Consider the following 23,804-nt stretch of genomic DNA (forward strand, 5'->3'; position numbering starts at 1 on the left):
ACTGTCATTGTATATCCTTAAGCAGAGTAGTGAGAGAGACGGCTAGCAGGGTAAAAACATGATTTGAAGGTCTTTAGACGGTGTGACAAAATTAGACTGGCAGGTCTATGGATCTATTCAAACTACACAGCAGTGACAGTTGTGCCAGTCAGAACCGCGGGTACCCAAGTAGCATAGCATTGTCCGTCCTGGGAACACCACAGCTGTTAATCGAGTTATTGTTGTGGAGTGTCACAACCATGTGGTGTCGAGAGAGGGAGAGAGCCTGCAGCGACGTGCCTGCCACCAGAATCCTTTAGCAGGATTACCACCACGAACATTCTCTTGTTTAGGCTGTTTGGAAAACCCCACGAAGGATATGTTGTAATGTGCATGAATTACCCTTGCTAGTGAGCTTAACAAAACCCTTCAAACTTGATGACTATGTTTGTCTCCCAAGAAACACAGTTTAAGGAGCTGCCTTTTGCAGTTGAAACTCATTTTTGAGCTGTTAACTCCCATTTCAATGCAAGAGCATAATTGCAATTTGACTGAGTTTTGGAGAAGGATCAGGAAACTTAAAGACGATGGAGGGAATAACAGTCGACAAGTCCTGCAGGGCAGTTTTTTTCCCAATAGTATTTGTAATGGATTATTTAGTACAGTGGCAGTAGAAGTAGTTGAAGCGTGCTGCTAATTAATTAGTGTCTTTCACCACTGTCACTAGCACCCTGACCATGCAGGGATGATGTCTTTGTTTGACCTAAATAAATGGTTCAGTGCACAAAGCTTCACAAAAGGGGCTGTTGATAGTCCTAAACCTATCTCAGGATATTCAGCTAAGCAATTACCTACTGAATACTAGTATGACTATATTGTTGGTTATAGCATGGAAAAAGCAAATGGAAAACATTTGCCGACCAGGTCATATTTGCAATGGGCACATATCACAAGCGAAGGGCAAACCTAATTTTAATTATATCCTGTATTTTATTTTAATATTATCAATACATTATTTATATTTGAGCACAAATTTCAATTTAAAGTGATTGTAAGACAATATTATAAATATAGGATATTTTTTCTGGTAATAAAGGTTCAGCCGTGTAACGTTTCACCAGACATCTTACTATTTTAGACATGAGAGGCGTGAATAGGAGTATGAGCAGGCAATTAGGCCCTTCAAGCCTACTTTCCTGCTTTATTCCCATATTCCTTGTATTCCTTAGTATCCAAGAATATGTTCATCATCGTCTTCCCTAAAGTGAGCAAAGGCTTATGGGTAGGTTAACATGGGTTTAAATGGGTGGCTCGGACTCGTTGGGCCGGAAGGGCCTGTTACCATGCTGTAAATAAAGTTTTAAAGCAACCACAGCCCCCTGGGGTGGAAAATCCCAAAGAGTAAAGGTGTCTTACTATAATTACAAGTGGCCTGAGTAAAACCAAAGCTGAAGTACTGAGTACAATTTTGATCTCTATACCTAAGAACAAAAGTAAGGGGGAGTACAGAAAAGATTCAGCATTCTGGTTCCTGTAGTGGTGGGTCTATTGAATGAGAAAGATTGAGTAGGCTAGGCTTCTGTTCTCTGGAATTTAGCAGAAAGAAGTATAACCTCAAGGAAATGTACAAAAATCTTAAAGGATGTTATAGGATGGGTGTAGGAAAACATTTGTCCTGCATAATGAGTCTTGAACTAGGTCAGAGTCTTAAAATAAGATTTAGGCTATTTAGGGTTGAAACCAGAAATTTCTTCACTTAAAGAGTGGTAAATCTTTGAAATTTTCTACTCTGGATGACAGTGGAGGATCAGTCATTGATTGTATCCGAAGTAGTGATTGATAGATTTCAGATTTGAAGGATCAAGAGAATGCAGTGGAGCTCCTATGGGCTGATTGATCTTCTCCTGCTGCTATTTAGTTTATTATGAAATATTCCATTTGGGACCGAAAGGGAAGAATAAATGCTTCCTTAAGACTGGACATAGAACTGTACAGCACAGAACAGGCCCTTTTGGCCCACCATATCTGTGCTAACTGTGATTCCATGCTAATCTAATCCCATCAGCCTGCACATGGTTCCTATCCCCTGCCTGTTCATCTGTCTATCTAAATGACTCTTAAATGTTGCTATCGTATCTGCTTCCACTACCATTCCTGGCAACGGTTTCCAGGCACCTACATGTTTAAAAAAAAAGCCATGTACGTTCCCTTTAAACTTTCTCCCTCTTACCTTAAAGCTATGCCCTCCAGCATTTGGCATTTCTACCCTGGAAAAAAGATTCTGGCTGTCTGCCCTATCTCTGCCCCTCATAATATTATATACTCCATCAGGTTGCCCCTTGGCCTTTGATGCTCTGGAGAAAACAATTCAGATTTGTCTAATCTCTCCTTACAGCTAATAGATTCCGATCGAGGTAACATGCTGGTCAACCTCTTCTGCATCTCTCCTCTTCATTACTGCTGTGTTCATTATCCTGGCCCTGCCTGTTATTTTTCAATTAGACTTAATTGACTTGACCTCTGTCTTCCCCTCAATCCCTCCACCTGCTGACCTACTGTCCAGTTCCCACACCCCTGCCACATGAGTTTAAACCCTCCTAAGTGGCACTAGCAAATCTCCCTGCAAGGATATTGGTGCACTTCCAGTCTAGATGCAACCCGTCCTTCTTTCCAGTGGAGAGCAGAAACTGTAGAAGCTTTAACTCTATGTACATAGATTATTAAAATATCAGGTAGGATACAAGAAATGCTTAAAGGGCCTAGTGCTCCTTCAATATAATACAAGATGTAGGATTAGCATACAAGAAGTTATGCTATTAGCTGTGGGGGCGTGGGAAGTGAACTATAGATCTACCAAAATGATATCTGGACTGTTCTATGTTCTCACGTCTGGAATTCAGCTTTTGTGCCCATTTGGATCAAATTTCTAATGAAGTCCAGAGCAAGTCCTGCTGAATTCCAAATTGAGTGGGCCTCACCAAATTGGTGAGCAGTTTATTGGTTAGAAGTTACTACTTGATAACACTCTCAACCTTGCTTTCCTGATGATTAAGAGTGAGCCGAAAGCACAGAAATGGATGGGATTGGACTGGTCCTGTTGAGTTGTGGATAAGACACGCCTAGGTAATTTTCCACTTTGTTAACTGGGTTCCAGTCTTGTATTTATACTGTATCAACTTGGTTAGTGTTGCAGTGGTCCTTCACCACTGTGGTCCTAGCCTTTGCTGTATCCAGTGCACTCTACTGTTTTAAGTGGATTGAAGGTTACATTACATGATGTGGTCCAGGCTGTAGACTGACTGTTTAAAAAAGATTTCTAGAAGAGAATTACAATCACTGATAATCTGAAGATAGTGTAGAACAAGGGATTGTACATGGTTAGAATGAATAAATCTAAGACTGTCTCCAAAATTGTTGTTTCTAATCGAGGATAGAAAGAATCATTGTTTAATTTAGTTCTGAGAGACAAAATGGAGCGAATGTGCAATGGAACATGTCAGTTATAGTGACTACATCATGTTTAATTTAAATGTTGAAGTAGTAAAATAAATAGGTTGTTGATTGGTAAAAGGCAAGGTTCAGTCGGATACTAATGCATCTGTACTTGCATCTGTAACATTGTACATGTAGTTGAAATTATTTTTTTGAGCCAAAGAAAAGATATTAGTTGAAGTGAGAAAAATCATGATCAAGGATGTGGAATTGAACGATATTTTAAAGGTAGGCGATCAGGCAAGGTCAGTGATGGAAATTTACAATTATGGAATGACTAAAGTAAAGAATATGTCCTTACAAGTTCCTTTTTAAAATAAAAAGTGAATAAGTTGAGAAATTCAAAATCTAATTGAATTGTAAGGAGAGACGTTATAGAATTAGGCTAAAACTGACCAGTCTGCTTTCTTCCTTCTAGATAAGGGAATTCTAAGGGATGATCTAATCCAGGCCATTAACATTGTAAAAGGGTGTGATGGGTAGATAAACAGAAATGTTTCCACTTGTAACTTAGATCAAAGCAGATCCCATAAGTATAGTATGGCCACTTTTAAATCCAAAAGGAGTACAGAAAAAACTTCTTTGGTTATTAGAGTGAAGTGAGCTACCACAGTGACTAGTTGATGAGAATTGCAAAGGTGCATTAAATATTAGACAAGAGGAAAGAAAGCTAAGCTTACACTAATATGGTTATTGAAGCAGGACTGGAGAAGGCTCAAGTGAAGCAAAAAAAGTAATAAGAAGCATTTGGGGTGACGGGCCTGTTACTATGCCTTGCATTCTGTGTAATACTGATGAAGAATATACTATACAGCACAGGTGCACTGAGGCTACTTTCTGTGCTATGTTCTATAGTGTGTGGTAAAATAGATATTTGAATGTGAAAAGGCAAATAAAATGAACTAGTAGAAATTTGGTAGATGTAGATTTTCCAGAGAAGCCAACTGAACAATTGTTGGAGAAAATTGTTTTTTTAAAAAAAAAGTTGACTTAAGCATGAGGAGCACTTGGTAGTCAAGTTACTTGGTTTAGATGACATGTATTATTTAGTGTTGAGAATGGAATGGGTACTTGGTTAAACCTGATAGGGTTATATTGGACTTGCCTCAAAAATATTCAAAAGTCTCTGCTTCCACGACTCTTTGTGGCAGAGTCTTCAAAAGTCTAAGAGAAAACAAAATAGCCTCACTTTTTCTTAACAGCTCTATTTTCTCCTACAAAAGGAAACCATTTCTCCACATCCACCCTGTCAAGATTCCATAGAATCATATGTTTCAACGAAGCCACCTCTGCTGAACTCCAGATAGAAACCTAACATGTCCAACCCTTTTGTCATAAAACAACACACTCCTTCAAGGTATTAGTCCAGTAAACCTTCTTTGAATTGCTTTCAATGCATGTATTCCTTCCTTAAATAAGGACACCAATATTGTACTTACTGTACTTTCTATACAATTTTATGTTGCACCCAAGGTGTAGACTCGCCAATACCCCATTTAACTGAAGCATAACCTCCTACTTTTGTATCCAATTCCTTTAGTAATAAGCAACTATGTTTTATGAATTTTCCTAATTATTTGCTACACCTTTATACCAGCCCTTTGTAATGGGTACCAGGACTTTCAATTATCTCTGCATTTCTGAGCTTTGCAATCTTTGAACATTTAGATAATGTACATTTTTGTTTACTTTTCCTAGCACGTTGGATAATCACACATTTTCGTATTTCACTTACCAGATCTTTGCAACTCACTTAACCTAGCTATATCCCTTTGTAGCCTCCTACGTCCTCCTCACCTTACTTTCCTTCCTATCTTTGTGTCATCAACTTCTTTCCTTCCTATCTTTGTGTCATCATGAAATTTGGCCTCTGTACCTTTGATTCCTTCATCCAAGTCATTTATATAATTTGTAAAAGTTGAGGTCCCAGTACTGAGCCCTATGGCATAGAATTCATTACATTTTGGCAACCAGAAGAAGGCACATTTATGGTCAATAAAGTTAGAAGCACATAGAATAATAATATAGACTGAGAATTAGCTATTGGACAGAAAGCAAAAAATGGGAATAAACAATCATTCTCAGGTTGGCAGGCTATGACTAGTGGCATAGTGGGGGATCTGTATGTGGGCCCAAGCTATTCACAATCTATATCAATGATTTGGCTGAGGGAGGCAAGTGTCATATTTCCAGTTTGACATTTTCCACAGCTGCCTGGGGTCTAAATCTTCACCACCTGCTGAGAAAGGTAGTGTCTTAAATGGGTGACAACAAAACTACAAATAGTATTCTGTCTTTACATGGTGAATCACCCGTGAAATAGCATATTTCCTATTTTATACTTGTCTTTTTCAACTTGTGCAGTTCCTTCTCATATTTTCACGTTCCCTCAAAATTGCTTTTTAATTTCCTTCTTTGGTTGAGAGCTGTGAACTGAGGAACGTACTATAGATGCTTAAGAGAGGACGAATTAATAGAGTATTAATAAGAAAACTCTGATACTGCTCTAATTTTTCTGGCATGTGGATTTTTCATAGTTGATATATAGATGTATTACTTTCAGGTGCCTTTGACAAGATGCAGAATTAAATCACTTGTTAATATTGAGCACAATATTGTACAATTTGTTGCCTGTAAAAGAATGTTTATAATCTTTTTCCCCAATGCAGCGCATACAGAGTGCCATCTTAAAAGCCTTCAACAGCCCGACAGTCAAAACTGCCGATGAAGAAACTAAACGAAAAGTAAAAGGTGGGGAGTTTATGTAGTTCAATGGCGCCATCTACTGTATTTATGGTAATTTAAACTTGACAAGCTTTTTCAGTTGAAAAAAACCTGCACACAGCACAGACTGGTTCAGTTATGTTTTAAAATCAATTATCAGCCTGTAGGTATTTGAACAAGTAATGTGAATGAATATTTTTAAACTATAAAGTTTTTGAGCATATGGCATCTAGAAATTATTGTGAAGCTTTAAAGTCACCAACTTGAAAAAACTGCGTTACAGGAGAAACATAAGTTAAATTAACTCAAAATGTAATGCTGTTACAGTGTATGGAAGAGAAGGTGTGAAGATGAATTTTATCAACCAGATTTTTGTCGGAGAGTTGATCAGTACCATCATGTGTGAAGAGTGCTTGCATGTGAGTATTTAGTTAGTTGCATAGTTTTCTGTATAAAATAATATAATTGTGCTTCAGTTTCTTATTTGTCTTCACAAATCACGATTAAAAGTAGGACATAACTAAATGTATGATGTGGAAAATATAGAATTGTTTGGTAAATGTATATTTTTAAACCTTAGTAATTTTATCTTAAGTAGAGTAAGTATTTTTCCACCCTTTTGCCCTCTACCTAAACATTTTCTGTAGTTGCAGTGAAGAAGAACAACATTACTGCTTAAAGAATTTTGTAGCAAATTGCTGATTCAGAGCAATAAGGGTTGCAACTAGCAACTATGAAGCAGCTCCAACATAATAAAATTATATGATGGAATTATCTGCAGTAATCAAAACCAAGTAGTTGCCTATGGCAGGAAGGATCATCATAAGTAGTTAAAAACATGGTTATAGGAGAATACAATAATACTTCACAATTTCACGCTCTGACTTTAACAAAATATGTTCACAACATATAAATGTTGTCTTTAGTGCTCTTTTAAAGTTTTTTTGAATTATGACACTACCTTTTATAAACCAACAAAACATTAAATTCTTAGGCTGTGGGTGTCACATTAGGGTTAGAAAATTGTCAAACTTTATAGATCTTGGACTTTACACATTTCTTGAAAATAAAATAAATAAGCACTATTTCTTGCACGTGGATCTAGAAAATACATCACAATCTCTTCACTTTGGTGAATTTGGAGTGGGAAGATGCCAATGCATGTTACAGTATATGTCTACCTTGTAAATCTGCTGCTGATTGGAGTGTATCTTTTGGCAAGGACTTCCTCAGTAAAGTTGGTTTTGACCCATGAGGCACTGCCCAGTAAAGAGCATTCCAACTGTACACCATACAGAGGTGCTCTGACAGCCATTTATGTCACAACCCTCATCCAGATTTTTTACTTTCTCTTTTCTCTCACTCTCTCTTTTCTCTCATGCACTCTCTTTTCCCTCTCTCCCTGCATCTCGCAAATTCCCCTTTCCATTGAAATGAATGGAGTCAATGAACATGCACTGGGTCTAAACCAGTGCAGGTACAGCATGCACTTTTCCCAGCATAAGTACTAGGAAACTATTGGAACCTTGCATATTGTCACTGGATTCCTGGAAGACTCCAGTGCTACAGTACAATCAGAATGGCAGATGCACTTGGCTCTGAGGAAGTCCAGGATTTCAGCATTTACTCATGCAGAACCTGTGGCTTTTTTATGGAAATTTCAGACCATTAATTTGCGCTGTTTTTCAGAGATATTAGTGGTTTGAATCTCTTGCCAACAAGCTCCCCACCTGCAACTGCTGATGAGCTGCTCACTAAACCCATTGTTGCCTGAAGTGAATCCCCTGCAGCGACCATCAGGTAACTTGGCTGCAAGCTGATTGGAGTCATTGAGCAATGCAGCATGGATACAGGCCCATAGGCCCAACAAGTCCATGCTGATCATGTTGTGCACCTAGCTAGTCTCAATTTCCTGTGTTCGGTCCATATCCTTCCAGGCCCCTCCCCCACATGTACCTATCCAAGTGCCTCAACCACTTCCTCTGGCAGCTCGTTCCATATACTTACCACTCTCTGAGTGAAAAAGTTACCCCTCAGGTCCCTTTTAAATCTTTTCCTCCTCACCCTAAATCTATGCCCCCTAGTTTCGGACTCCCCTACCCTTGGGAAAAGACTGTTACCATCCACCTTATCTATGCCTTTCATAATTTTAAAAACTTCTAAAAGGTCGCCCCTCATTCTCCTATGTTCCAAGAAATAAAGACCTAGCCTGGCCAACCTCTCCCTATAACTCAGGTGCTCTAGTCCTGGCAACATCCTCGTAAGTCTTCACTCTTTTCAGTATAACCACGTCTTTCCTTATAACAGGGTGACCAAAGCTGTACACAGTACTCCAAGTGTGGCCTCACCAAAGACTTGTACAACTACAGCATGATATACCAAGTCCTATACTCAATGCCCTGACTTATGACCAAGTACTGTATATAGAATTGCTTTGACAGCTGGTTAAGCCATGCCTCCAGGCTTACTGGCTGTCAAACTGCCGGTGGTTGAATATCGACAAACATTTAAAAGCTGTTAATTAAATATACAATTATAACACTTCAGTCAAGCTAAATAAACATAGTAACATTATAAACACAAAAAGACTAGAAAATACATAAGCAATTAAATGCATTTAAATTTTTAAAAAGTTGTTAAATTACCTTATGTTTACCCTTTTCCCTCATAGGCATTCATTTCCTTTCAAATGAACAGGGATATTTGAAGTTCAGGTTTCCGTAGAAAACATTGGTGCTTCAATATGTATTGAGGTCCTTCATACTTGTAAAACAAACTACATCATAAATTCTGTTTTTAGTATTATGCATAGGATAACCTCTGATCTGCAAGCTTATTTTTTGATAAACCTGCAATAATAACATTGCTGACAAGTTCAATAACCTTCTGTAGCTGTCTTTGATCATTGCACCAAAAAAAAATACACAACTGAACTTGAAGAAAACTTGGAATTTCCATTACAGTGGTAATAAGTCATACACAGTTTATATTCTTAAAGTAAGGATTGATACAATGACTGCAGGCCTAATTTTAGGCCTTCTGTTTATATGGAATGTGGATGCTCTGTCATTTGTGTTATGAGCTGTGATATATAGTTCTAATATCAATTATTTACAATCTTTTAAATATTTTAGATTTCATCTGTTAGAGAGCCATTTATCGATCTTTCACTTCCTATTGTTGAAGAAAGGGTAAGAGAACTTTTTTTGTTTTTAGTGTGCAAAATAGTTGAAATGTTTATCATCTGTAGGCTGTTTTTAAGTCTTTATGAGCATAATTTGCAGTTTATTTATTCAGTAAACTTTTTGGGTTTGGCAGCCTTATCAACCTTATTCCCTGCTTTGGTATAAACCAAGTACTGCATAGTCCTCCAATGTAAATGGTGTGTTTCTGTATAAAGTACATGTTTGCCCTTCTCCAGTAATCCCTTTTTGGTGCTGAACTGTTATCTATTTTCCATTTTATTTTCGTGTTTCCTTGTAATTATTGATCTAGTTGTTATAAATGTTACACTGTCATTGGTCAGATTTGTTGCATGCAGCACCAAATTCATGATGCCTGCTATATATATTGATTTCAGTTCTTACATCTGCAATATTTTATTTTTAAGTAACACTTAGTGAGGCAGCCCTTCTTAAAGTGCAGACACTTTTTTGCTGATGTTCATGCAACAGAATTACTCCCTGATAACCTGGGGTGGGTATAACTTCCTGCTGGGTGCCCTTCCCAACTTCCTCATCCTCTTCCATCTTCTCTCAGCTTGTCATACTCTTTGTGACTTTTGTACGTTGTCCCCATTAAGCCATATTTCAAGGGAAATTCTGATTAATGTACCATGTCTGAGTGCAACTGGTTATTACTGAATCCTTGAAGCCAGACAAGCTCCTTCAGCAACTGGCGTACCACTCACTACAGTTTTTAGTAACTAACTTTCCAGAAGGCATTAAAACTGTTCTATTGGAAAAACATCCAGTTAAATTCAACCAGCAGCTAACCTGCGGGTAATTGATAGTTATGGAGTACTGCAGCACAGAAACAGGCCCTTCGGCCCATCTAGTCCATGCCAAACTGATCTTCTGCCTAGTCCCATTTACCTGCACCCAGACCATATCCCTCCAACCCCTCCCATGCATGTACCTATCCAAACCTTTTTTAAATGTTACAATTGAACTTGCATCTCCCACTTCTGCTGGTAGCTCGTTCCACACTAGTATCACCCTCTGAGGAAGTTCCCCTCAGATTCCCCTTATATATTTTACCTTTCACCTTAACTCTTTATCGTCTAGTTCTAATCTTACCCAACCTTGGTGGAAAAAGCCTGTATGCATTCATCCTTTCTATACCCCTTATTTTGTATACGTCTATAAGATCTCCCCTCATTCTCCTGCACTCCAGGGAATAAAGTCCTAACCTAATCAATTTTTCCCTATAACTCAGGTCCTCAAGACCCAGCAACATCCTTGTATATTTTCTCTGCACTCTTTCAAGCTTATTGATATCTTTCCTGTAGGTAGATGACCAGAACTGCACACAGTACTCCAAATTCGGCCTCACCAATGTCTTGTACAACTTCAACATAACATCACAACTCCTCACCTCAATGCCCTGATTTATGGCCAAAAACTCTCTTTACGATCCTATCTACCTGTGATGCCACTTTCAAGGAACTATGGATCTGTATTTCCAGGTCCCTTTGTTCTACTGCACACCTTAGAGCCCTACCGTTCATTGTATAAGCTTTACCCTGGTTTGTCCTCCCAAAGTGCAACACCTCAGACTTGTCGGCATTAAATTCCATCTGCCATTTTTCAGCCCATTTTCTTAGCTGGTCAAGGTCACGCTGCAAGCTTTGATAGCCTTCCTTGATGTCCACTACGCCCCAATCTTGGTGTCATCCGCAAATTCACAGATCCAGTTTACCACATTATCATCTAAATCGTTAATATAAATGATAAACAACGACAGACCCAGCATCGATCCCTGCGGCACACCACTAGTTACAGGCCTCCAGTCAGAGAGGCAACCATCTACTACCACTCTCTGGCTTCTCCCGCTAAGCCAATGTTGAATCCAATTGGCTACTTCATCCTGAATGCTAAGCAGCTTAACCTTCTGGAGCAGCCTCCCATGCGGGACTTTATCAAAGGCCTTGCTAAAGCCCATGGAGACAACGTCCTCTGCCTTTCCCTCATCGACCTTCTTGGTAACCTCCTCGAAGAGCTCTATAAGGTTGGATAGACATGACCTACCATGCTCAAAGCCATGTTGACTATCCCTAATCAGGCTCTGTCTATCCAAATACTTTTACATCCTGTCCCTTAGAATACCTTCAAATAATTTACCCATGACTGACGTCAGGCTCACTGGCCAATAATTTCCCGGCTTATTCTTAGAGCCTTTCTTGAACGGAACAACATTAGCTATTCTCCAGTCCTCCAGCACCTTACCTGTGGCTAAGGATGTTTTAAATATCTCTGCCAGGACCCTGCAATTTCTGCACTAGCTTCCCACAAGGTTCGAGGAGACACCCTGTCTGGCCCTGGGGATTTATCCACCTTCATTCGCCTCAAGACAGCCAGCACCACCTCTTCTATTATCCGGATACGATCCATGACCTCAGTTCAGTAGTTTAGTGGTTAGTGTCATGCTGTTACAACACTGGCGACCTGGGTTCAATTCCAGCTGCTGCCTGTAAGGAGTTTGTACCTTCTCCCCACGTCTGCGTGGGTTTCCTCTGGGTGATCTGGTTTCTTCCCACATTCCAAAGATGTGCGGGTTAGGAAGTTGTGGGCATGCTATATTGGCACCGGAAGCATGGCAACACTTGCAGGCTGCCCACAGAACACGACACAAAAGATTCATTTCACTGTGTGTTTCGATGTACATGTGACTAATAAAGATATATTATCTTGTATCTTATCTTATAGTCTGTGTTTGTCTCCAGAGTAAATGCGGATGCAAAAAAAATTCATTTATCTCTCCCATCTCTTTCGGCTCCATGCATAGGTGCCCATGCTGATCTTCAGGAGGACCAATTTTGTCCCTTGCTACCCTTTTGATCTTAATATAGCTTTAGAAACCCTTGAGATTCTCTTTCACCCTATCTGCCAGAGCAACCTCATGTCCTCTTTTTGCCCTCCTGATTTCTCTCTCAAATGTTCTCTTGCATTTCTTATTGTCCTCAAGCGCCTTGTTTGATCCTAACTGTCTATACCTAATGTGCGCCTCCTTTTTCCTTACTTGGGTCTCATATCCCTCGATAACTAAGGTTCCCGAACCTGTTAGCCTTTTATTTAACAGGAACATATGTACAGATTCTGTACTCTCAATATTTAGCTTTTGAAAGCCTCCCATTTACCAAGCATCTCTTGCCAGAAAACAGCCTATCCTAATCTGTGCCTTCCAGATCCCCTCTGATGCCATCAAAATTGGCCTTTCTCCAATTCAGAATCTCAACCCGAGGACCAGTCCTATCCTTCATAATTATCTTGAAACTAATGGAATTATGATCACTAGATCCAAAGTGTTCCCTGACACACACTTCTATCACCTGCTCCATCTAGTTCCCTAAGAGGAGATCCAGTATTGTACTCTCTGTATTTGGGGCCTCTGCATATTGATTGAGGAAACTTTCCTGAACATATGTAACAAACTATCCATCCAATCCCTTTACAGTATGAGTCCCAGTCAATATGTGGGAAGTTAAAGTCACCTACTATCACAACTTTATTTTTCTTGCAACTGTCTGCTATCTCTCTACAAATTTGTTCCTCTAAATCCCACTGACTATTGGGAGATCTGTAATATAGTCCTATTAATGTGGTCATCCCTTTCTTATTCCTCAGTTCCACCGATATTGCCTCAGTTAGACGAGCCTTTCAGGACGTCCTGTCTGAGCACTGCTGTGACATTTTCCCTGATGAGTAATGCCACCCCTCCCTCTTTAATACCTCTCCCTCTATCATGTCTAAAATCTTGGAACCCCGGAACATTGAGCTGCCAGTCCTGCCCCCTCCTGCAACTAAGTCTCACTAATGGCTACAACAACATAATTCCACGTGCTGATCCATGCTCCAAGTTTATCTGCCTTACCTACAATACTTCTTGCATTGAAATATATGCATCTCAGAACATTAGTCCCACCATGCTCGTCAACCTGTCGATTTCTGTCTCTGCTTGTAGGCTTAACATCTACTTTCTTCACAGCCAATCCACTTGCTGCTCTACCACTCTGATTCCCACCCCCCTGCAACTCTAGCTTAAACCCCCCCAAGCAGCACCAACAAATCTTCCTGCAAGGATATTTGTCCCTCTCCAGTTCAGGTGCAAAGCATCTCATTTGTACAGGTCCCACCTGCCCTGGAAGAGAGCCCAATCATACAAAAATCTAAAGCCCTCCCTACTGCACCATTTCCTTAGCCACATGTTAAACTGGACTATCTTCCTATTTCTTGTCTCACTAGCACGTGGCACAGGTAGCAGTCGTGAAATCACCACCCTGGAGGTTCTGTCTTTTAACTTGGCGCCTAACTCCCTGAACTTGCTTTGCAGAATGTTGTCAGATTTCCTGCCTATGTCATTGATACTGATGTGGACCACAAGTAGTCCTTTTAAACAAAGGGAAAAAAACATAATATTCAGCAGATCAGATAATCCAGCCCCTGGACCCTTATGTTCTTGTTGTCAGAAGCTGCACTAGCACTTCATTTACTCACTGGTTTTTGTTTGGTTAGATTAGGCAGCTTTATCAAAGAGTTGCTTTTCTCATTTATGGAATAAATTAGATACTCCACAGCTTTCTGTTGTTTATCTCTCCACAGATAGCCTAAGTTTTTTCTAGCATTTTTATTTCTTATTTCAGATATCTAGCATCTGCAATATTTTACTTTTAAATAACATTAGATTTCTGTAATAATTTAATATTGCAAAGTTAATACAGGATGTCAGCTGGAATAGGAACAGGAAATGTTGAAAACACTCAGCAGGTCAGGAAGACAGAACTTCTAAGTCTTTCAGCATTTTTTGTATTTATTCAAATTTCCAGTATTGTGGAAGCCTAGGTTTCTAGCAGACCTTCAATATTGAAGTAGAAGTAATCTTGGAGTGGTTGTTTATGTCTAAAGATACTTAGATCTGACTAAGTCCATCCATTGATGAGCCAGGTAAAAAACCTCTTAACAGTTGGTGTCAAATATAGGCCACTCTAACACAGTACACTAGATGTGTGATGTGATGCTTTATCTTTCTAACGCAAAAGGATCTCCCAACAATTTAATTTCCCACTATTCTTTATATGGTGGAAGGTACCTAGAACAGAGACTCTAATCTGAGAGATTCTCAGGCCGGGTTTTTTTTTACACAATATACCAACATTTTTCAATATTGTATTTTTAGCAGAGTTATGTGAACAAACAAAGGATAAAAGGAATAAAGAAGTCAACAGATGAAGAGAGGAGTTGGCAAGCTTCTGCAGAACAAAGTAATGGACACAATGAGGAGGAGAGTAAACGGACACTTCATTGCTCTAATCTAAGTCAGTCAGAAGGTAGTGATAAAGATGGGAATCAGTCAGATAGAAGCATTCTATCAGACCGAAGCAATGATGCGGACACTGAAGCATCAGAACCTGAGAACCCTTCAAAACCAACGGAGTCCCTGAGCTGCAGCACTGATTCCAACTTTGGTTTGACAACTGTCAACCACAAATTGTTGAACGGTAATTTAGTTCAATTCAACCATTCAGACTGCAGTTGTAATGATTCTATTTCCAGTGGGGTAGCAAAACTCAACCTTGGCAGTACCAAAAAGGAAAATCTAATCATTGATTCTGTTTATGGGGAACAAGCCGACAGTGTTTCGTTCGGCATTCAAGACACAAAAGAAAAATCTATTGTCTCAAAAAACACAGTTACAGCTTTTCAAACGCTGTCCCGGAGCTACAGAGCCAGACCTAAGGAATGTTCTCTTCAGTCCTGTCTTGCCCAGTTCACATCCATAGATCTTCTAATGGGTAACAACAAACTGTTGTGTGAAAAATGTACAGAGAGAAAACAAAAACAGCACAAGAAGGCACAGTCAGCAGGTGGGTAGTGTATAAGTGCCAGAAAAATCCTATAGATGTCCATTGATGGATGAGTGTTGCACTCTACTTGGCTTGAATTGTTGGACTATGTATAATGATGCAAACATATGATCAATCATATTTTCCAGATATGGGTATCACTGTTAAGGCTGATATTTTGTTTGTTGTTTATTCCTAATTCATAACTTGATAGTGGGCTGCTTTCTTCAATGGATTTTGACCTGGGAATGATGAAAGAATATCCATGACACAGGTTAGGATCCTGTGTGCCATGGAGGGAGATTTAGATGGGTACCTGAAGTGAAACTTCAAGGTGTTTACATGTTCCTGCTGAATTTCAGGTTGCTAAGGTTGTAAATTAAGCACATACTGCTAAAAGAAGCCTTAGTGAATTACTGGTGTGCTTCCTGTTGATAATGCACATCTTATTCCAATGCTGGAGATATGGCAGAGATGTTCAATGGTACTTTATTGCCTTAACAATATCTTAACTGCATAATCAACTTAAGTATTATGGCTAATAGAATAGTTCAGAATCTGAGAATTCTGGGTGAGTGAATCATTTCTCAGCCTTTCAAAACCTACCATATAGAAATCATGTCAAAAGTGTGATGGAATACTTTCACATGTTTAACACCAATGAGGACAAATTAGTCTACCCAATTAGCACTCCATCACCATGCTGAACATTTGTTTCTTCCGCCAGTAGCTTCCTATGGCAATCATATATATTCTCCACAAAGTATACTGCAGTTATTCACTAAGACTAATCCAATAGCACATCCCAAACCAGGACCTCCACCATTAAGAAGGAGAAGCGGACAGCAGGTGCAAAGGAATGCCAGAAGCTGCTGGTTCCCCTCTCATCACACGCCATCATGTCTGAAATATATCACCATTTCTTCATTGCCATTGGGTTCAGATCATGGCCAATGGTGTCATGAGAGTACCTTGACCAGATCATCTGCAACAGTGTAAAGTGGTGGCTCACCACCACCACCACTACCTTAAGGGCAATTTGGATGGACTTACCAATGATGGTTACATCCCATAAATAAACACATCTCACCCTCATTCCAATAGCAGGGAAAACTCTCCCATTTATGAGGGGAGGGAAAATGACAATATAAGCAGTAACTTACAAAAGTTGAAGATAAATTTAAATAAATACTATACAAATGGATTGCCAAATGATCTTCGTAAATTATACTTGGAAGCTGTTTTTAGTAAATGCTAATCATGTAGTTACCTTGATTATTATTCACATTAATACTTGCTTTTACTTTACCTTTTCTTTCAAAAGAAAAGAAATCGGAACATATATATACAAATGCTCGGAAGCAAATGTTGATCTCGGCTGTCCCACCTATATTAAATCTTCACCTTAAAAGGTTCCACCAGGTAATTCTTGCAGGGATGTTACCATAAGTTTCTTTTTTTTATTTTTATGTTTAATAATTTTGAGTCAGCAGTTCATAAGAGAAACCTCTCTTTTGATCAAAATTTCTCAGGCATTTCCATGTATAAATGTATTTCAACAAAACCAAATATTTGTTCAGTAATTGAGCACTTAGTCTAGATCTGAATTCCTTAATTTTTTTTTCTAGTGGTTTAAAATTAAATTCCTTCCACCAATAAAATCAAAAAATTAAATCATCACATTTTATAGCATAGAAGGAAGCAATTGGATCTATCACTTCCATGTGCCTCACAAGGAACTATGCATTTAGTCCCATTCCCTCTTTTTTTCATTCCCCAGAAATAATTACTTTTCAAATATTTGATCTACTAGCATGATTCTACTGCTACTACTGTTTCCTGTATAGTATTCCATAACCTAATGTCCTTCTACTTAAATATATAATTATTTCAAGACATTCCTGGGCAATCTCTCTTTCTCCTTTGTAAATCTGAGATCATTTAAAACTTCTGTCGATGTTTTAATTTGCTCTAGGTCTCTTTCACCTTTATCCTTCAGCTCCATGTCTTATCTTGATGCTCTTTTAAGCAGTGCCTCAATTTAAATATTCTCATCTCCATGGACTGGCTCCTCCTCATTTATATAGTCTTCTGCAGCCATACAAATCTCCAAGTTATTGATGCTCCTCTAGGTTTGGCCTTTGAGTAATCTGGATTTTAATAAGCAGCCATGCTCAGCTGACCTTAAATTCTGAATTATCTTCCTAAACCTTTCTGCCTCCCCAGCACTTTTTCTTACTTTATTACTACCTTTAAAACCTAATCATTTTACTGTGGTTTTTTTGGGTCATCTTCCATAATATCAGATTAATAACAAGCCTTGGGACATGCTCCTGTGTTCAAGGTGCTTTATAAATATAAACGCTTGCAGAAAAATCGGGTAATTTCTTTCAGTTTTGGTGATAATCTTAGTGTCATTATTTGACCAGGCTTTATTTTCAATTTGCCATTATGAAAAGCTTATAACACATTTGTTTGATCGCCTTAGCCCTGTTCTTAGAAACACTGATTTATCTAGTCTTACCTTCTTTCTAAAACCTCTCGGCCATAAAACTGTTGATGAATACCTTCTGCACGTTCTCCATGTTTTGGATAGCCTTCATTGTGTAAACTATTCAAATCTGTGCACGCTACTCTATTCATGTTCTCTATTTTAAATTTTACATTACTTTTGTGCTATATCCTCAATATTTATAAAGGCTAGGATCCCATCTAGAATTCTGGACTATGACCTTCAAGGATTTGTTTTGAATAAGAAACCAATTTTTTAAAAGTTTCACATGATTTTTGTCATCACACAAGAATGTAAATCAAAGGTTCAGTTACTTTAAAAAGATTTATGTTCCTTGTCAGGCAGGTTTGAGTTTGCGGAAAGTGAATAAACATGTGGATTTCCCTTTAGTACTGGATCTGGCACCATTCTGTTCTTCCAACTGCAAGGTATGTACTTTGCACACAAAGTACTTAAGAAGATATTGTTACAAATCATTTTAAGATGCTATCGTTGGGTCTGTATTGCTGGAGTTTAGAAGATTGAGAGTTTATCTTATCGAAACATATTTGATCTGGTGGGATGACAGGGTAGATTCTGATCAAAAGAAAATCCAAAAATCTGCAGATGCTGGAAATCTGAAACAAAACCAAAAAGTGCTGGAAAAGCTCAGCAAGTCGGGCGATATCTGTGGAAAGAATAACAGTCAATGTTTCAGATCTGCAAACTGTCATCAGAACTGGGAAAGAGAGAGATGCAAGTTAGTTTTCGGTAGGAGAGAAGATGGGGAGGGATATGCAGAACAAAGGGAGTTTCTGTGATGCAATGAGTAACAATGTTTCATTGGACACATTTATCAGCACATTAAACTTGCAGGTCTTTAATGAGTTGTTGATGTTAAGATGTCAGGACTTGCCCATTTGGCTAACCAATTGTGTAGGATAAGAAAAGAAAAAGTGAAAAATCAGAACCAGGTTTATTATCACTGACTTGTATGATGTGAAATTTGTTGTTTTGTGGCAGTACTACAGTGCAAAGACATAAAAATTACAAAAATAAATAGCAAAAAAAAAGGCATAATGAGGTAGTGTTCATGAACCGTTCAGAAATCTGATGGTGGAGGGGAAGAAGCTGTTTCTGAATCATTGAGTGTGGGTCTTCCAGCTCCACCTTCTTGATGATAGTAACAAGAAGAGGGCATGTCCCAGATAGTGAGGGTTGTTAGTGATGGACGCCGCCACCTTGTGGCATCGCCACTTGAAGATGTCCTCGATAGTGGGGGAGGGTTGTGCTCGTGATGGAGCTAGCTGAGTCTACAACCCTCTGCAGCCTCTTACGATCCTGTGCATTGGAGCCTCCATACCAGGCTGTGATGCAACCATTCAGAATGCTCTCCACCGTACATCTATAGATATTTGTAAGAGTCTTTGATGTACCAGAACTCCTCAAGATCCTAATGAAGTAGAGTTGATGGCATGCTGCCTTTGTGATTGCATCAATGTGTTGGGATCCTCCGAGATATTGACACCCTGAAACTTGAAGCTGCTTACCCTTTCCACCTCTGACCCCCTCAATGAGGATTGGTGTGTGTTCTCCTGACTTTCCTTTCCTGAAGTTCACAGTCAATTTCTTGGTCTTGCTGACGTTAAGCACGAGGTTGTTATTGCAGCACCACCCAACCAGCTGATCTGTCTCACTCCTATATGCCTCCTTGTCGCCATCCAAGATTCTACCAACACCAAAAACAAAAGTAGGGTAGGTGTCAAGATGTTTTCAGTAGTGGAAGAGTTTCAAAATCTTTTAAAATCAAAGTATATAGAAGTTCTGCTTAATAGAGAGTAGTGTATCTCTGAAATTCTCTTCCCAACAAGCTGTGGGGGCTAGAGCATTAGAAGTACTTAAAGTGGAGGTAGATAAATTTTTGAAAAATTGGGGGATTGAAGGCTATGGGGATCCTGGCATAGAGGAAAATCTGAGGCTTGGGGTGAATCAACCATGATCATGTTGAATTGCAGGGCAGGCTAGAAAGGACAGGTAACCTACTTCTGCTTCTATTTTCTTGTGTTCTTATATATTTATACTAAGCACTTTAGTAAAGTTGTTTTATACTTGAACTTGTAATCCAGAGACAAGTACCAATGATCCAGAGACAAAGAACATAATAAGAATAAAGAAAAAGAATAAGGAGTAGACCATTCAGCCCCTCATGCCAACTCCACAATTTAATTTCCTAGGCATCAAAATACAATTGATCTGTCTTTAATGTACTGAATAACTGAGCCTCTTCTGCCTTCTTGGGTGAACAGTTTCAAAAACTGACTGCCCTCTGCTTAAGGAAGTATTTTTTCATCTCACTTGCATCTACCCTGTCAAGACCCATAAGAATTTTGTATTTTTCAATGAGATCACCACTCATACTTTTATAGTCTCAACAGTATAGGCGCGGTTTATGTAATTTCTCCTCTGATGACAATCCCACCCCTTCATAAACATCAACGCCTCCACCCACCCCCCCCCCCCCCCTAACTAGGAATCGATCTGGTGAGCCTTTATTGTATTCTTCTGAAGCAAATGCATTGTCTTACCATAGTTCTATATAATTGCATGGTTATACTTGAACTCTAACGCTATTTCAATAAAGGCTAACATAGCTTATGCCTTCCTAATTGCTTGCTGTACCCCGCATATTACCTTTCAGTGACTCTTGTACAAAGATACCTAGTCTGTCTGAATAACAAGTTTCCAATCTCTCAGCATTTAAGAAATACTCTGCTTTTATATTTTCTTCTACCAAAGTTATTTTTGCTACAAGAGTTAAATCCCATCACAGCAGCCAAACAATTTAAATTTAGTTATTTAAATAAATTGGAATAAAGTGCTGCCATCAGTAATGGTGAGCGTCAACCACCAGCTTGTTGTTAAAAATCCATTTTAGTCACTAAAAAAATCTGGTGTCTTTGCCTGATCAGGCCTATTTGTGATTCTAGACCCATAGCAATGTGGTTCATTCTTAATTGTCCTCTAAGATAGCTTAGCGAGCCTTTCAGTTAAACTATGTCTTTACAGAAATCAGTAGAAGAATATTGGAGTGGACCATGATATTGACTTGGGCAAACACCAGCATAAACTCTAGCATTAAATGCATTTTATATAAGACACCTACTGAAATGTATGATATCTATCCTGATTGATCCTACAAAGCTCTTCATGCTGACATCTGGGGACACTGTAAACTATGTAGGTGTTCTCCTGACATCAGCATTTTCAGCTATACTCCTTGTTCTGTCCCACCAGCAGGGCAGATCCACCAAAATGCGTCACAGGGGTATGCAGTCAGTGTAGAGTAGACTTAATATCGATTCTGGCATCAGGTCAAATGTGACCAAGAAAACCTGGTAAGTGTCTCTCTCAGCCAGTGAATTGGATTCACAATAAATACTTCTTTGAAGAAGTGCTAAAGACAACGAAGGCACTCCTGGGGACATCGCTGTCCATCAGCCAAAGTTGGAAAATAGATTTGCCAATTATTGAACTAGTCAACATTTCCAGGACATTTCTTGTAGAATGCCCATGTTGCAGACAGGGAGATCCAACTGGAGAGTAAAACCTACTTGATTATTAACAAATGTACTTGTCTCAAACGCCTTTGTTCATGGCGGTATTGGCCAGAGTGAACACAAGCAATTGTTTATAAGTCCAGTTTCCACTGTGGGGACATCCACTACTTTCACCTTGCTAAATTGGTTAGCTTTGAAATGCGTCTGACAGGGCACTGATAATATTTCAGCTGCACTACTTCAGAATCTCTTGTCCCAACCTGAACCAATATAGTTATGACACTGGTGTCAAGCCAACAAATTGCCTTGGTGTATCCTGTTAACAAAAAAAAATAGGACCTATTCAATCCAGATAGTTACTGCCCCAGTAGCCTAATTTCAGTCATCAGTGAAATGTAAGATGATGTTGCAACAGTACTATCAAAAGGCACCTAACTCACCAATAACTTTGTCACTGATCCCTAGTTTAAATTCAATCAGGTGTACTCAACTTCAGTCATTATTACAAGCACGAGCTAAGCAGATAAATCAGTGGATGTGCTATGTTTGAATTTTAGAAAAAACATTCATTAAGGCCCCATATAGAAGATCATTACACAAGGTAATGGCTTATGGTAATGGGAGTATTATGTTGGCATCAATTGAAAATTGGAGTGGATTGAAATGTTGGGAATAAGTGAGTTATTTTGGCGGTTAAAAACAGAAAAAGCTGGAAACACCAGAAGGTCAGTCAGGCAGCATCTGTAGAAAGAGAAACATTTAACATTTTAAGCTGAAGATCCTTCATCAGAATTGGAAGGTGAGTAAACAAGTGGTTTTATGTTACAGAGAGAGTGGAGGAGGCTTGGACAGGGCAAAGAAAATATCTCTATCTCTAGGATGAGCCCAAGGTAGCTAAGGCGATTCCAAAGTTGTCTAGCTGACAAGTTAAGGAAGGAAATTAGAGGGAAAACAAACAAGACATGTAAAATCTATGAAATGTAGGTCAGTGCTTTTGCTGTGATCTGAAATCAAAAGGCAATTGCTGGAGAAGCCCAGTGGAACAGGTAGTGTCTGTGGAGAGAGAAAAACAAAGCTAATATTACTGATGGATAACCTGACAGCAGAACTGGCCAGTTCTGATACAAAGAGAATACCCAAGTTATCTTAAATTGTTGAATTCTATTTTGAATTCCAAAGGTTGCAATGTGCCCAGACAGAAGATGTGTTGTTCCTAAATCTTGTGTTGGCCCTCATTGATACAGAGCAGGAAGCCACAGACAGGTGGGAGTGCTAGTGCAAGTTGGAGAGAGAATTAAAGTGACAGGCAACTGAAAGCTCAATCACCCCTGCAAACTAAGTAAAGGTGTGCAGCAAAGTGGTCACCCAATTTTATTTTTTGAGTTGGTAGACTTTAACTAGTGGGCTGTCACATGAATTAGCTCTTGGGTCTCTGCAATACATAATGTAATTCAATGATGTGGATTGGAGAAACAAGATTGGGCACCTGAGTGCTGAAAATCAGAAACAACATGGAAATCCTCATCAGTCAGGCAGCATCTGTGGAAAAAGAAGTAGACCAAGTGTTTTCAGCCTGAAACATTATTTCTGTTTCTCTTTTCATAGATACTGCCAGACCCTCTGAACATTTCCACATGAAAAACACTATGATGCTGGAGGAATTCAGCAGGCCAGGCAGCATCCGTGGAGAAAAGCAAGCAGTCGACGTTTCGGGTCAGGACTCTTCTTCAGGACTGAAGATAGGAAAAGGGGAAGCCCAATATGTAAGAAGGAAAAGCAGAGCAGTGATAGGTGGACAAAAGAGGGGAGGCAGGGTGGGCACAAGGTGGTGATAGGTGGATGCAGGTGAGATAGTGATAGACAGGTACGGGGGAGGAGGGGAGAGCAGATCCACCAGGGGATTGGTCAAAGGTAAGGAGAACAAAAAAGCAGGGGTACAAAAAAAGAGAGGCTAAGAAGGTGAAGAAAAGAAGAGGCATGGTTGGGGGGGAGGGCGGGTGTGGAGATTACTTAAAGTGGGAGAACTTGATGTTCATGCTGTTAGGCTGCAAGGTTCCAAGATGGAAAATGAGGTGCTGTTCCTCCAGTTTGCGCTTGGAGTTCATCTGGCAGTGGAGGAGGCCGAAGACTGATATCTCTGAGATAGTGTGGGAGGGGGACTTGAAGTGACTGTCAATGGGGAGATGCAGATTGTGGTTACGGAGGAAGTGGAGGTGTTCTGCGAAATGGTCACCTTGTCTGCATTTGGTCTCCTCAGTGTAGAGGAGACCACGCTTGGAGCAGCGAATGCAGTAGATGATGTTAAGGAGGTGCAGGTGAAGCTCTGTCTCACCTGAAAGGACTATTTGTGTCCCTGGATGGAGGTGGTGTAGGGTCAGGTGTTGCACCTATAGTGGGGCCAGTGGAATGTTCCCGGGGTGCGAGTGGGATGGGTGGGGCAGGGGGAGGAGGAGGAGTAAACTAGGGAGTCATGGAGAAAGCAGTCCCTGCAAAAGGCAGA

At 39.5% G+C, this 23,804-nt stretch overlaps 1 protein-coding gene across 6 annotated transcripts in view; it reads left to right on the plus strand.

Annotated features, from left to right (window-relative positions):
• Positions 1–23,804, plus strand: part of usp45 (ubiquitin specific peptidase 45) — an 89,735-nt gene that overhangs the window by 55,225 nt on the left and 10,706 nt on the right. Inside the window, exons 10-16 of one of the 6 annotated variants that reach the window (XR_007956997.1) lie at positions 6,141–6,222; positions 6,523–6,614; positions 9,330–9,386; positions 14,590–15,277; positions 16,581–16,678; positions 18,110–18,196; positions 22,910–23,067. Coding sequence is in view for 2 of the 6 variants with exons in the window: in XM_052024634.1 (XP_051880594.1) it covers positions 6,141–6,222; positions 6,523–6,614; positions 9,330–9,386; positions 14,590–15,277; positions 16,581–16,678; positions 18,110–18,196 (1,104 nt within the window). In the remaining 4 variants the exon portion in view is untranslated. Of the gene's footprint in view, positions 1–6,140; positions 6,223–6,522; positions 6,615–9,329; positions 9,387–14,589; positions 15,278–16,580; positions 16,679–18,109; positions 18,197–22,909; positions 23,068–23,804 lie in introns of those variants that run through there. The other 5 variants (XR_007956998.1, XR_007956999.1, XR_007957000.1 and 2 more) reach the window with 5 other exon arrangements.

This window comes from Pristis pectinata, chromosome 10, assembly GCF_009764475.1.
Source record: "Pristis pectinata isolate sPriPec2 chromosome 10, sPriPec2.1.pri, whole genome shotgun sequence".
NCBI classification, from domain to species: domain Eukaryota; kingdom Metazoa; phylum Chordata; class Chondrichthyes; order Rhinopristiformes; family Pristidae; genus Pristis; species Pristis pectinata.